Here is a 14,343-nt window from a genome sequence, read left to right on the forward strand (position 1 = left end):
CTTTTAATAGCCTGGTATAAAAGAAGAGGAGCAGTGGGAGGTCGGATCAGTCCGCGCGCAGACAGTTGCAGTTTCACATCTCAGCAGACTCACTGAAACTTCAAACAAACAGCCAAGGTGTTCATGGTCATGGCTCAGGCTTTTAAAAGCACTAAGGTGCACATTCTCAGATAAATATAAAAATGTGAATTTTGTTTAAGAAAAGACATAAAGCTGGCTGGAAATGTTGCTTTAAGTTCAGTGTTTGTATGGAGGGTCAAAACATTTGTGAGAAGAGGTGCAAGTTGGTGCACACTTGGTTACACACCCATATTTGTAGTATTCTGTGGACATATTAACATAATGTATCCCCAAAACTCAAATTAACACACATTAAAACCACAGCTTCAAAGAACGCCTCGCACAACTAAAGCTCCATGTCTTAAACCCTAAGTGGTCTTTATGAGTGTGTACAAACACACACACACACACACACACTGAGAGCCTTTCTTCTGCACAATGTTTGCAGGAGAATCATATTCCACATCCTGTACTTCCACATTCCTACACTGTTGCTGTGGTGACTGCATGCTGCATACAGTGGCTGGAGAGCATGTGAAAAAAACTGAATTAGCATTGGAGTGATAGATGTATGACACTTAAAATCAAAACGATTAGAAAGTGTTTTGTTTTGTGATTTATTTTTTTTATTATTCAGCCTCTGCTTGTTTGCCAAGATTGATCAATAGTCATGGCAAATTATTTTATCTGTCATCTTAAAATATGTGGCTCAGGTGAGAGAGCAGTTCTCTACTCAACCATAAGGTTGGTCGTTTGATGCCAACACCCTAAGTTGTTTGAGATACAAGCACTTAGAGTAGTGCTACATAAGTATACAGCTGTCTTATCTTAAAATATATACAAACATGAATAAAATAGTTTCAAAAAGATCAGCATTGTCATCACCAGCCATTGTATAAGCCTGGTGGAAGATGTGTCTCCTGATTACGGGATGCCTGAGTTACGTGATGCCTCTTTTAATAGGTGAAGAATGTGGATGAAATGTTTATTGTTAGCTAATTAAATTTCACCAATAACCATGTGTGCTAAAAATGATGAAAGATTATTGACTTAAAGTTTTTGAAGGTGACCCCTCCGCAGCAACCGTTATTAGAGAAGATCAGTGCAGAGAATTCTTATTGTGGACATGACTATTATGACCTGGAAACATCGAGACGATCTCACCCAGATCTTTTTGTGCCCCCGGAGCACCATTGTGTCTGAGGAGGAAGGAGGAGAGGGAGCAAGTTCAGCAGAAAAGGGAGTTTTCAGTGAATAGTAGCAGATGATCCAGGAAGCAAAGAGATGTAATTTTCTCCCTAAGTGAATGAGTTGGCATCTATTCATTACAAAGAACAGTACAAAGGGAAGAATGTTGAGAGGCTGTTAGAGGTAAATAGACATTTGAAATGTTCAGTTTCAAATTAAAACTGGTGAAATGTGACAAATAGTCAAATATGTGACAAATAATAACTACATGTGTGTCAAAAAATGCAGTTTAACTAAGACTGCTGCAAAGACGTCAATCTGGGCTTCAAGGGCACTCTTCAAAAGAATTTGTGGAGAAACCTTTAATGACATCATTGAAGGTTCATCCACTTTTTTATTTGCAAATAGAATGAAGGTGATTTCAGAATGTGCATCCATCCTCACACAGAGTGAGCAGAGCTCACAGAGCAGATATGTGCAAACACAAAGGGTTTGCTCCCACAGACTGAGACGTCCATCGACTAGAATACCCCATTTATCTGAGTCCTAAGACATGTTTCTCTTTTTTTTTGAACCAATGCAAACGGGGTTTGTTGGTGAAGCTGCAAAACACAATGCATTCTTCATCATACATACTACACCTTACACCGAAAAATATCTATTGTTTTTTTTGACAGAGCTGGCAGGGGTTCCCATGGAGGTGTGTGTGTGTGTGTGTGTAGCTTGAAACTAGATCCATAACGAAAGAGTAAGTCCAAGGTGTGTCTCTATTAACACTGCCTGTTTTGTTTTCTGGTGGCTAAGACGAGCTTAAGACTGTTTTACATTTCATTATGGAGCAAAGCTCAAATAAATCATTAAACATTCCTCCAGTGAATCTACAAGCTTTTAAAGCAGAGCTGTTGGTGAACTTTGTCACAAAATAATCTTATTAAAGTGCAGGGAGAGGAAAGAGATGTAGGAAGTTGTTAAAATGTGCTTTTAACCTGATCAGCATCTGCCTCTATTATTATCTTATTATTATATTATTATTATTATTATTATTATTATTATTATTATTATTATTATTATTATTATTATTATTATTATTATTATTATTATTATTATTATTATATTACCTTATTTACAATAATGTGATGCCTTTCAGCTTTTTGTTTTGGTTTTACAGACCACAGAAGTATACCACCAAGCACGTTTGACAGAGCCAGGTTTTCTTTGAGTAAGTCATCTTAACAAAGCCGAAGCTCTCCATCAAAGATAATTATATTGCTATCACAGCATTTGTTATTAACTGTCTGTATCAATTCAGGCTTACACATTCCAAAGATGTCCGTTTATGTTAGCCCTGTGATAGACTGTTGACCTGTCCAATGCCTCTTACCCATTGACAGCTGAGACATGCTACAGCCCCACTGTGACCTTGTGACCCTGTACAGGACAAGCAGGTTCAGAAAATGACTGGATGGATTGATAATTCGGAGGATTACTGGGTGCTAGACTTTATCCAGGAAGAAGAGGTGGGTATTATAAAGAGATTTGGAGAATTAACAACTATCATGATGATAAAAAGCATCATTGCTACAACAAATTAGATTGCTGATGTGATATTGAACAATTGTTAATTCATTTTACCAGTCAACAACATTGTATTCCATGTGAGACATGAGATGTACAATGAAAAATGACGTTTTTCATTGAAAACAAAGCCATTAAAAACGTACATACATCTGCTTTTTCTCAATATACTACATGTGCTGATATACTGTTTTCTTATGTTTACTGTTTACCTATGCCTCTTTTGTTGTTACTGCCAACGTGGACAAAATGTATCACTGTAGTGCCCCTCTCTGCAGGTGCCTCTGTTTGAATGGATGACATCATCAAAACAACCATTTACACTCTGACCTTAGTCTTTGTAGCAACAGAGGAAGGTCTCCAAACACACTTCAGTGACCATAGTGGAGGCTTCACAGATGAACAGGTTGACTCAGGGTGTGTCAGCATCTGCAGAACAAAGCGGGTTCCTCCTACTGAAAGAGACATTTGGACTGCATAAGAGCTACAGAATGATTTACAACAATAAAAACGGCACTTCAAAGAATATTTGGACAAACACTGAAACATGTATTTCACAAACTTTGCACCCAGGTCACATTTCTTGTGTGTCCTTAAGTTACATATAAAAATGTCTAAAACGATTCCAGAGAAAAATTACAACACAATCAATGTTTCAACTGAAACAGCACACACACACAACAGCACAACAGTGTGGTTGCCAGTCCTAAAGCAAAATAGAAAGTGATTCTCTTGTACGGCTCTATAATTAGTCATCTTATTCACATGTAGCAACAGAGATAGGGACTTTAATATATTAGTTGCCTGTTGTTATTTATTTTGTGGCAACAAAGCAGGCGGAGTGAACTGAGACATAGATAAAAAGGTTGTAAGATGTCATATCACACAATAGGTTTTGTGTATTGTGTGAGTTTTAATCCGTCATCCTGGAAACCATCACGCTGTGTTTGGCAGTCCGACAGCTCAGACACACAATAACACAGTAAAGTGTTCTCACTCAGAGTTTAGATTGTGCAAATATTCAGAATGTACATGACATGTTCAGTAAACATGAAGCATACATGAACATATAATACAGTGAGGTTTTGGATAAATATAGCCATATATACCGTATAATACCGTCATATATGGAAAACTGGGGTGTAGCAGGTGCTAAATAAACTCCCAGTTAGTCCCAGATCTTTATGTTTCACCGTTTGCTCTCATGTTTCATTCTAAACCCTTCATATACATATGTGTGTGAGCCTGTTTGTCCTTTTCCCTCTCATCCTCTTGTTGAACTGATGCCTTGTTCTTTCATGTTTAGCCACTTAAACAAACAAAACGGCCCTTCCCTCTATTTTTTTCCACGTTTCTGCTTCAGTGGAAAGCTCACAAAGGGCGTCAGTTTAGCAGGAATGCACATGGATCTTGTGTAAACACATGCAAATTCAAACATGAAGTCTTCCATTGTGCTGTTTATGGGTTAAAAGGTCAGGTCTTGGAAGACCTGAAATGAATGAATAAAATGAATAAAAAGCACTGCATCTCAGCTCCATGAGTATGAGGACTCTCTTTATCTAACCCCAACAAACAACTGGAGACTGGATACTGGCATCAGATCAGAGCTGTAGTACAATGTCTACACAATGTTCACTGTCAACAATCAGAAGATGACATCTCTATGACAACTAGCTTACATCATTGCCACCTGTGTTTTTTCCAGTCTTGTTGGTTGGTTTCTTTCTTTCATTTTTTTAAGCTAAGACCTCTGTTTTTGCCCTTATTTGCACTGTTCCAGGAGACTTGTCCCTGGCACCTTCTGCCTGTTGACAACACACAAGATGGCAAGCCAGGACCTGTGTCAGCAAACATTTAAAAACTAAAACATGAAGAAAAACTTGCAAATTGATGTGAAGAGTGAAGATAACACCATTTAAAAATAAAATAAATATAACAGCTATATAAAAAATGAACTGCAATGACTGAATGGCCTTTAGCTCTTTCTTATATACCACATTACAGCAGCATTAGTCGCCTCACAATCATCATTTTTTCTGTGTGCATGTAAACGGGGATGAGACACAAACCCATGAGGGCATGCAGATAAAAGCTACACTTAAAGACACACACACAAACACACACATACACACGCACATACACATACACATCCTCCTGCTGCACAAACAAAGCCAATGAGCACCTGTCAAACTGGTAGTTTTGGCCAGAGGAATGATGGGTAGGTGGAGTGGGAGAGAGGTAGAGGGAGGTGCAGCATGACAGAGAGAAGAGGGGAGAGGACCTTTAAAAAGCAGATTATACCAGGCTGCACATCTCATTCTACAGGAACACATACACACAAATACAAACACACATACTGAGTTTTTTGGACTATGGCCACTACCACCTCAGGCGATGTTTTGCCCAAGGGCGCAAGGATCTTCACCACCGTTCCTGACCTGTTCTTCCTCCCTGAGTTTGTGAGTTTATTTTGTTGGATTTCACATGTTCCTCTGTTTTTTTATTCTCCCTGTCCTTTACCCTCCTGACATCCCCTTTTTCTTGTCTGTTTCCTTCTAACAAATCTTCTATCATTCTTTTAGATCAGCATCATCTGGACTCTGATCTTGTTTCCTTTCTTCTCTGTCTGCCTCCTCATCACTGCTCTGCTGAGGCGAGTCTCCGTTCAGATAAGAATCTGTCCTGCCTTGTTATGTTGGTCAGCAGGTATCAGTGTTTGATCAGCAGAGCAGAGCAGAGCAGAGAAGAGAAGAGCCAGCTAACCAGCTGTGAAGATGTAAAGGAGTTGATAGGACTGAATTTACAAAGCTGAACTGATGAAACTGATTTCCTACAGCTGCTCTTGTGCTTCTCTGTTTGTTATTGATCACTGGCAGAAAAATGTCAACGTCACTCATGCTGGACGCTGTCCCTGTAGGTGGAAAACTTTTGTTTCCATAGCAATGAGCAATTAGCAACCACATCCAGCTTAAACTAAATATTAAAAAACATTCCCCTGATTAATATACACAACTCCCTGAGAGTGTACTTCTTTGGTAATGCCTGTGCCACCCATCAGCAGCTCTAAATTCTATTGAAATGAAACTGATACCTTTTTGGTTGACAGAATCTACTCCATACAAAAATATACTGCTTTGTTTTGCTCATTTAAAAATGCTGCAAGTTTGGAATAATAAAATACTTAGTCAACCTTTACCCATCTCTGTAAAGCTATAAATACCAAACTATCTTTTCCCTGTACTGGAAACTTGTGAGATTATATCTGTGTGACACAGGTGGAATAACAGCTGTGTCACACAGATTTAGTTGCAGATTGAGGTGTAAATCTAAACCAGCCATCAGCTCGCAGTTTGTTTTTTTTTCCTCTCTGGCCAGCACCTTTTCATAGAATAATCCCCAGGAACGGAAATATAAAGTTTACTGCTGTAGCCAGAGATGAATTTAAACCGTCGCAGGAAGACAAATGGCCCAGGGTAGAATTTTTTTGGCAACATTTTCATAAAGTGAAACTTAATGTTGACAAAGAAAAGAGAGAGAAACCTCCCAGCACTGGTTGTAGTCAACATTAAAAAAAGAAAAAACTCCCTCCTTAGATCTGTCTGCTTTATATTACATGCCAGCTTTAACCAGCTCTCTTCTTGCTACTTTATAAAAAACATAAAACTAACGTGATCGCACAAAACTCAAAAACATGCCTCTGTCCATCTGCAGTTGTGTGAATGTGTGTAAACTTATCACCATGGTAACCAAGAAAAAGATAAGAAGGGTGTTGCGGTTAAAAAAAGTTTGCATGTTTAAAGTGGGTCTGTTAAAACCCAAATCATGATCCTTTTGAAGTCTAAACAAGGAGTCTCCAAGGTGAAAGTCTGGTTATTGTTTGCGGAAGTGTTGCCATAGGAAGGGCTTGTTTTGAAGCTGTGAATAGGTGAAATATAATGGGATCCTAAATAATTCCCCTTCACCTGGAATGGAATTGATATAAATGTAAATGTGATGTAAAGCAATGGTGATAAGGGTTGTGTAATATTTGCTGAAACCACTACATGTCAGCTCAAAGTAATGTGCTGAACATGACTTTAACGCAGCGTTTCCACAGTGCTGTTCCTCTGAGTGTTTGCTCACCTCTTTATCGGATGCTTTGAGATTGTTTCAGGTTTCATCATTGTCAGATGTTACATTAATGTGGCTTTCACCATCAAAGGATTGAATTTAGAAACGGATATGAATACACTGTCAGACAACAATGGAAGCCCAATGTAAATATCATCAATATCAATGATATAATGTGTCATAGTTTCTCTTCTGCATGTCATTTTTCTTTATTGCACATGGTCATCCAGGCGGGGAAAAAAACTTCCCCACTGATGTCATGAGTGCATTAAGCTATGTGCTGGTGTATTGTTTAGTTCAGAGCATGGCACACTCCTTATGCTCAGAATGAATGTTGTTATCATGAAAAATGCATATATGTCAGTCTCAGTTTCATTCTACTTAGTTACAGTTGAACTAATGGTTGGATATCAGCTAGATAAAGTGACTGTAAAAAAAAAACCTTAAACTTGTGTCTAAAGAATAAAGTCAGGTAAAATAAATTATTACCCTAAAAACCTTGAAAACCACTTTTTGGTTAAATATATTATTCACATAAGCCATTACTTCACTCAAGATTTTATTTTTTTTTGCCTAAATTTAGTTTGAATTAGATTTGATTCGAATGTGCCCGTGCAGGTGTTTGTCCTGGCTGCACACCTGATACTAGAGAGCTTACAGCTGATTGGCTGATGAGGAGAACCAGTGTGAGGCCCTTAATGAACACCTTCTCCGCAGCTGAAAAAAATTTGAATTGCACAATAAAGATTAAAAGACAATAAAGGGAAAAAATTACATGTTTTACCAGCACATAGTATCTACAGTAAAACATTTCAAAGGACCTCTTATCAAGGAAGAAATGCAGGTTCATGCTCTACCTGATACCAAACACAATGTTTGTCAAAGGAGTGAAACAATACACCCTAAAGTACAGCAGCACTCACAAAACTGTGTGAGTGTGTGTGTGTTGAACCAAACCTTGTTTAAGAGGGCACCTCATCAGTTTTACACATGAAGCTGTGGAGAGCCTAACTAATATATCATATGTAATGATACAAGTTGGGAGTGTGGACATGTCTCAGTAATAAAATGATGTTGGAAATACATTATGGGAAATGTAGATCATTTTTTCCAATATATTTTCAAATATTTAAAAAAATAAAATATTGTTAAAATATTGTTAAAAAAATACTTTTTTAAATGAATATTTCCAAATCCACCCCTCTCACCAGTGTGTGCTCCCTCATGCAGGTGTTCGGAGGCTTGGTCTGGATCTTGGTGGCATCGACCCGAATCTTTCCGGAAAACCCTTTGGGCTGGGTGATGTTTGTGTCCATCTTCTGCTTCATTGGGACAACGCTCTGGTTCTTCATCTTCCTCTGTGGAGGCAATCAGAGCAGCATCTGGCCCGCTTTGGTAAGACACTTGGAAATTATTTCCTCCGTTCTTTTAGAGGATTCTGAACCTTGCCAAAGGCTGCAGGCATTGTTTGATTGACTATGAGTAAAGATGGATGGTTTTCTGAAGTATGCATCATGTTAAATATCTGCCTCTCCTATTATTCCATCAAATGTCCGCCCTTCATCAACCTCTCTCATTGTAGGATGTGGGCTATCACTTTGTGTCTGCGGTGTTCTACCTCAGTGCGTCGGTGGAACTGGCCTACATCACCCTTGCTAATGGTACCTTAGCTAATAGTGTCATTGGTCAGGTTTTATCTGAATATCTCAAAATTTATCGACTGGACATCGCTGCAGTGGTAAGTCAAATACAAACAAATCATTTCAATTAGCCTTTGCAAAAATGACAGATTCATATTCACCTATTTTAAGAAAACTAGAGCTCATCTGTTTCTGTGTGTGTTTCAGGTGATGTCTTACGTGGCCACTCTGCTGTACTTCCTACATGCCATTTTCTCTGCCATTCGATGGAAGAGATCCTAAAACAAAACACCACCACAACAATGAAGAACAAGAAGATTAAAAAAAGACAGACACAAAACTAAGATCACAAAACAGATTTTGTTGGCTTTTACCATTTTTATTTCAAACTTATGTAAAGTAACCAGATCATACGTTTCCAATGATGTCACTTGATGACTTTGACTATAGGTCCCCCTGCACAGCTAACCCCCAGACCCCTCAGAGTCTGTAACATCTTAAATTTGTCATGTCCAAGTTCAAATTGAGTTAGACCTCATAGTGACATCATCAGGGTCAGATGATAGGTCAAATATAATCAATAATTTCGATTTTTGGTGTATTTGACACCACAACACTAGAAACAGCATTTACAACCAGCTTTGGTAAATAAACATAAGCATCCTCACCAGCAGGATGTGGCAGGATGCTCCACCTCTTTAGACTTCCATGCCAACCTGCTCATACACTTCCCACACTATACAAACAGTAAGCAGAAAGCTCCTTGACATAGAGGTTTTAGCTGACAGAGAGAATTACAGAATCTCCGCGGGGGATGGATGGCACTGATGGTGTCATGTGTTACATTAACCACAAAAAAACCTATGTTCACAGTGCTTTATTAATTTTGTGACTGAGTAATGACAAGCTCCACACAACTGCTGTTATTTCACTGTGTCTTTCATTGTGTTACTTGCACTGTGGAGGAGACAACAAATGGGTCTCAACTAGCTGCACTCAGCCAGAAACATCATAAAGCAACAACATAGTTCCTTCAGTCATAATTTGTGACCCTTTAAAATATTCCACTAAGTTAAATGTGATAAAAATCACTGAGCAAAACTTCAGAGCACTTGGTCACTTGGTACTAAAGAGTATAAGTTGTCATGGATCAGTGATTACTGTACATGTAAAATGACCAATGACCCAAAACCACCAAAGATAAGGCAATCTTTATAGGATCAGTAGTCAGAAGCAACAAGGAGAAATTTCAGCTCATAGACCATTGAGTTCATTACAACTGATTGCATGTTTTCCTTCTTCTCATAGTGTCCTTTTTGTTGTTTTTGTCCTGTTTTTATATACTGTATGGATGGATGTAAATATATGATGATAATTTCACTTTATATTTGGAATCTATAATGTGAAATAAATCAAGTGGACATTCAAACGTGTTCTTTCATTCTGTCAAGAGAGTCGACATATGAAGGGAACATACGCCCATAATGTGGTCACACACATTTATATACTGTATATGATCAGCTGCTGACCTGTCTTTCCATAAGTAATGGTGCAATGGTTTTAAATATGTAAAGAACTGAACTGACGATAGATTTCTTACTAATCTGTCACAGTGAAGTGGAATTTTTTCATTCACACTGGTAATACAGGACAATATTTTGAAAAGAAACTACTCCCCGTGTGTAATACAAACAGAGGCTGCAGGCACTAAAGACTGCAGCTGACACAAAATTAGGGGCCACAGTAACGTTAGTATCACATAAAAACCCACTGAGCTGTTTATTTACTCAACAGCAACAATTTCAGCGGGACTCACCACAGCCTGAGACCACACGTTTTCAGCTGGGCTTATTTCAAAACCTTTACACAGGTCCCCAGGTCACATGAAACACCAGCCATCCTGGCTGCTGGATCATGAAGGGTGTGTCTGCTTTGAAGCAGTACAAGGAGCTGTTGTGGGAAGGGATCTCTCACCCACAATAGCAGAACGGGTTTGTCTGCTAACCTGGCTTTCTTATAAGGGTCAGTAACACCTGTTAGCGCTCTGTTAGCTCAGAGGAGAGGGAAGGTTGCTCAATTTTGACTTGGCACTGGGAGAAGGAACAGGCAGAGATGGCTGCAACTACTGCTCAGCCTATGGGGAGCCTGCCCAGTGGACTGGGGATATGCACCACGGCACCAGATATATTTTATCTGCCTGAGCTGGTGAGTGGGACAAAGATTCTTATTTCATTTCATTTTTGTTTTTACTACACTAGTGGGATATAATACATGTAACAAATTATACTGCTTAGCCCAACAAGTGATTTAAAAGATCAACAAGTCATTCATGCTTGCTCAATTATGAAAATGATGCATTGAAATAAATTGAATTATAGGCATTTACAGTATTGCCGATGCAGTATAGACATTTTAACACTTATTATGAGCTTTGGCTGCACAATTTAGAGCTAAAAATGACAAAATATATAAGTTCTTTACACCAAAGTACAAAAATCTAAATTCTGCTCAAATTAGCTGTTTTAGTAATGACAATTAATAAAAAGACACTATTAAAAAAGTTGTATCTTAGTGAAAATATTGACATTGAAACATGTTCCTCGTGTGGAGGGAGCACATTCATCTTTTCACATCTCACATTTGACTTTTTTTTTATTGTGCTGTTAATCGACAGAAGAATGCGGCTAACTCTTCTTCTGCCTGCATGAAAACAATAACAATACACATAAAACAATTTGTATCTAATGTGTTCACTTCAATTTCTACCTGGACGAAAACAGACAAACAAATCTGCACATATTTGAATAGTCTAAGTTCGTATTTATCACAATGAACAGAAGCAGGACGTTTTTTCTGCATTGGTTATTTGTTTCATATACATATATCAAAACTGACTTAGTGGTTACATTGTGCTGATTAATGTAATTGCTCATTATTATCAGAAGCGATCTTGTGCAGTGCTATATGAATTGGACCCATGCCTCACACATAACTGCTAAAAAATGGACATTTGTTCTCATATTTGCCAGATTACTAATCTGATAGTAATCAGCACTGAAGCGTGACATTGTCTGTCGTTCAAATCCAGCCAATATTTTTATGTCCAAAACATAATTAAAAAACAATTTCATGAGATGCACTTAGTTTTAATTATTTGAAGTATTGAATTATTATTATATGGGACCATATAATATAATAATATAATAAATTCCAAAGCCTCAAAACAAATGTGCTTCACACTTTACCTAGCAAACTAAACACCGCCCACATACAAAGTAAAGAGAGGTGTTTGTTTAGTCAACATTCAGGCAGATATGGCCTCTTATGATGTGTCGAATTGATCTCTTTTTTTCTGCCTTTAATCCTTTGCTGTGGGTACACAGTGAACTTTTTGCTCAGATTAACAGTAAATAAAAATCCTGTGACGTGCATCGTCAAATGTGTTTGATCCTTGCGTGGATGCGTAACACAATGATGTTCTATTCTAATCGAAATATTGGCAATGAACAGAACAAGCATCACAATACGAGGAAAGTCAGACACATTAGTTAAACTGAGAACTGAGAAAAATAATAAGCATGGACAGACTACAGGTGGGATTGAGGGGACAGTGCCTAAGGAGCAGGAAGTAGGAGTATCAAGATACGTGTGTACAGCAGGTAGGATTTCATGCAGGGAGGTGGTTATTGATTTGCTGTAGTCACAAAATGAAAAGAAAAACACGGTTTTCATGAGGGTTTGCTTAAATTTGTGTCCAGAAATAATAAACCTAAAACCTGAAGTGGTGATATTTCACACATGTGATAAGACCTTCGGTTAGATTACAGGATTTCAGTGATGCTCTTCCTAAGAACAGTTTGTAGGACCTTGCAGTGTGTCTTTGTCTGGTTTTGTACAGGAGAGCCAAACATGCCTCATCATAACATACCGCCCTGTCCCTGCAGGTGTTTGGTGGTTTGGTGTGGATCCTGGTGGCGTCGACCCACGTGGACCCACCAAACCCTCTGGGCTGGGTGATGTTCGTCTCTGTCTTCTGCTTCGTCATGACTTTCCTCTGGATGATCATCTTCGCTGCTGGGTGTCATAAGAACAGTTCGGGCTGGGCTGCTGCTGTAAGAGAGAAACAAGACAACAAGATGAGAATTAAATCCAAGCTGCGGACACGTAGCGATATTATTTAATATGTGTGTGTTTGTGTGTGCAGGACTTTGTTTATCATGGCCTGGCGGTGTTCTTCTACCTCAGTGCAGGTGTGGATCTGGCTTACATCACCTTCCAGAAGAAAGACAAGGAGTTTAAAAACTACCAGATTGACATTGCTGCTGTGGTGAGAATATTAACTTTCATTATAATAATAGTTTTCCTTAATCCACTGAGGGAAAAATACAGGTTCAACAGAGTTTATTGGAATGAGCTGCTTTAACATCTTGCCTTTATTTACATAAGAATATTGATTCCACAGAGCCAACCATCCTCCTCTGTTCACCAAGCTATGTTAAGATAAGCTAACTGAGGTCTTACTTCATCAAATCTGGCAAAATGAAACTATTTCAATTAAAGCAAATTCATATAAAATAAGTAGCTTTAAATATTGCTTCCTGCTCACGTGTGTGTGTGTTTATTTTAGGTATTTGCCTTTGTTGCCACACTCCTCTACTTCATCCACGTGATCCTCTCTGCCATCCGATGGAAGCATTTCTGAGAGACTCTGCAGGATGTTTGTCTCTTCTGCACATATGTGTGATAATGTTCTCGAGTGTGTGTGTGTGTGTGTGTGTGTGTGTGTGTGTGTGTGTGTGTGTGTGTGTGTGTGTGTGTGTGTGTGTGTGTGTGGAGTCACCCACAAGCTTTACTTGCCTGGTCAGATTTGACAGTATATTGACTGGATGTTTGGCTGTTTGTCCTTAAATGCTTTAACCTCCCACACATTCATCAGAATAAATCCCAGATTATTGAGCAACATCCTGGGATTAGACTGGGAAATCCCATGTTCCCTTTACTCACACCCTCCTGGCAAACATTTGTTTCTATAAAATGACTTTTTTTTAATACTGTTTTATTTTCTTTATAAAATATGAGTTATTGCCAACAGATCACATCATGGATCATGGATGTATAGTTTTCACATTTTTTTTAAATTCTCATGATTAAATCAAAAAACAAATGTTGGCCATACCTACAAATATATAATATTTACCTTGTTCTTTTCAGTTCACTCTGACTTTGTGAAGAGTGATGGTGCAGACATTAGTGATGTTAGTGGTGTTTGGTTGGTACTTATTTTAAGATGAACTCCATACTCCCACATTTAAATTGTTTGTCCACAAGAAGTATCTCTGCTTTAAGTCAAAAACTAAACGCAGAGCTGTGATTTTTTTCATGGGGAACACTGACACAAAGGTGCATTGTTGACTGAATTCTGGACCATTTCAATCCATGTAGGAGTGAAATATTTTCCACCATCTTAATGCTCACATTTTTCCACTAACAAATGAGGCCTTACTAAAGACCGCTGCAGCAATATCCTGCATCTGTTGTCAAGGCTGTGATGGATTGAGTTACCGGTACACTGAAACTTGGTAAAGGTGAGAGCCTGTTTCTCTTATGTCAACACTCAGTATCAGCTTGTAACTCTTGCGATTATTAAAAGTAAACATACAACATAAACATGTTTTGGTGTTATGTGCTAGAGCAGCTTTTCTTAAACATACCACATACTCACAAAGAATGTAAGTATAAGAGGGTGAGAGTTGGAGCCTCACTTGGAGCA

At 38.4% G+C, this 14,343-nt stretch overlaps 2 protein-coding genes across 2 annotated transcripts; both read left to right on the plus strand.

Annotated features, from left to right (window-relative positions):
• The first annotated feature begins 5,093 nt into the window (after window positions 1–5,093).
• Window positions 5,094–9,988, plus strand: LOC114447224 (myelin and lymphocyte protein-like). The gene is made up of 4 exons (XM_028423364.1): window positions 5,094–5,282; window positions 8,164–8,328; window positions 8,516–8,671; window positions 8,781–9,988. The coding sequence occupies exons 1-4, from the start codon at window positions 5,196–5,198 to the stop codon at window positions 8,853–8,855; spliced, it is 483 nt and encodes a 160-aa protein (XP_028279165.1). The 5' UTR covers window positions 5,094–5,195; the 3' UTR covers window positions 8,856–9,988.
• Window positions 9,989–10,534: 546 nt separating this feature from the next.
• Window positions 10,535–14,240, plus strand: LOC114447240 (myelin and lymphocyte protein-like). The gene is made up of 4 exons (XM_028423399.1): window positions 10,535–10,778; window positions 12,518–12,685; window positions 12,778–12,900; window positions 13,201–14,240. Exons 1-4 carry the CDS (start codon window positions 10,686–10,688, stop codon window positions 13,273–13,275), a joined length of 459 nt encoding a protein of 152 aa, XP_028279200.1. The 5' UTR covers window positions 10,535–10,685; the 3' UTR covers window positions 13,276–14,240.
• The last annotated feature ends 103 nt before the right edge of the window (window positions 14,241–14,343 follow it).

This window comes from Parambassis ranga, chromosome 15 (genome assembly GCF_900634625.1).
Source record: "Parambassis ranga chromosome 15, fParRan2.1, whole genome shotgun sequence".
NCBI classification, from domain to species: Eukaryota; Metazoa; Chordata; class Actinopteri; family Ambassidae; genus Parambassis; species Parambassis ranga.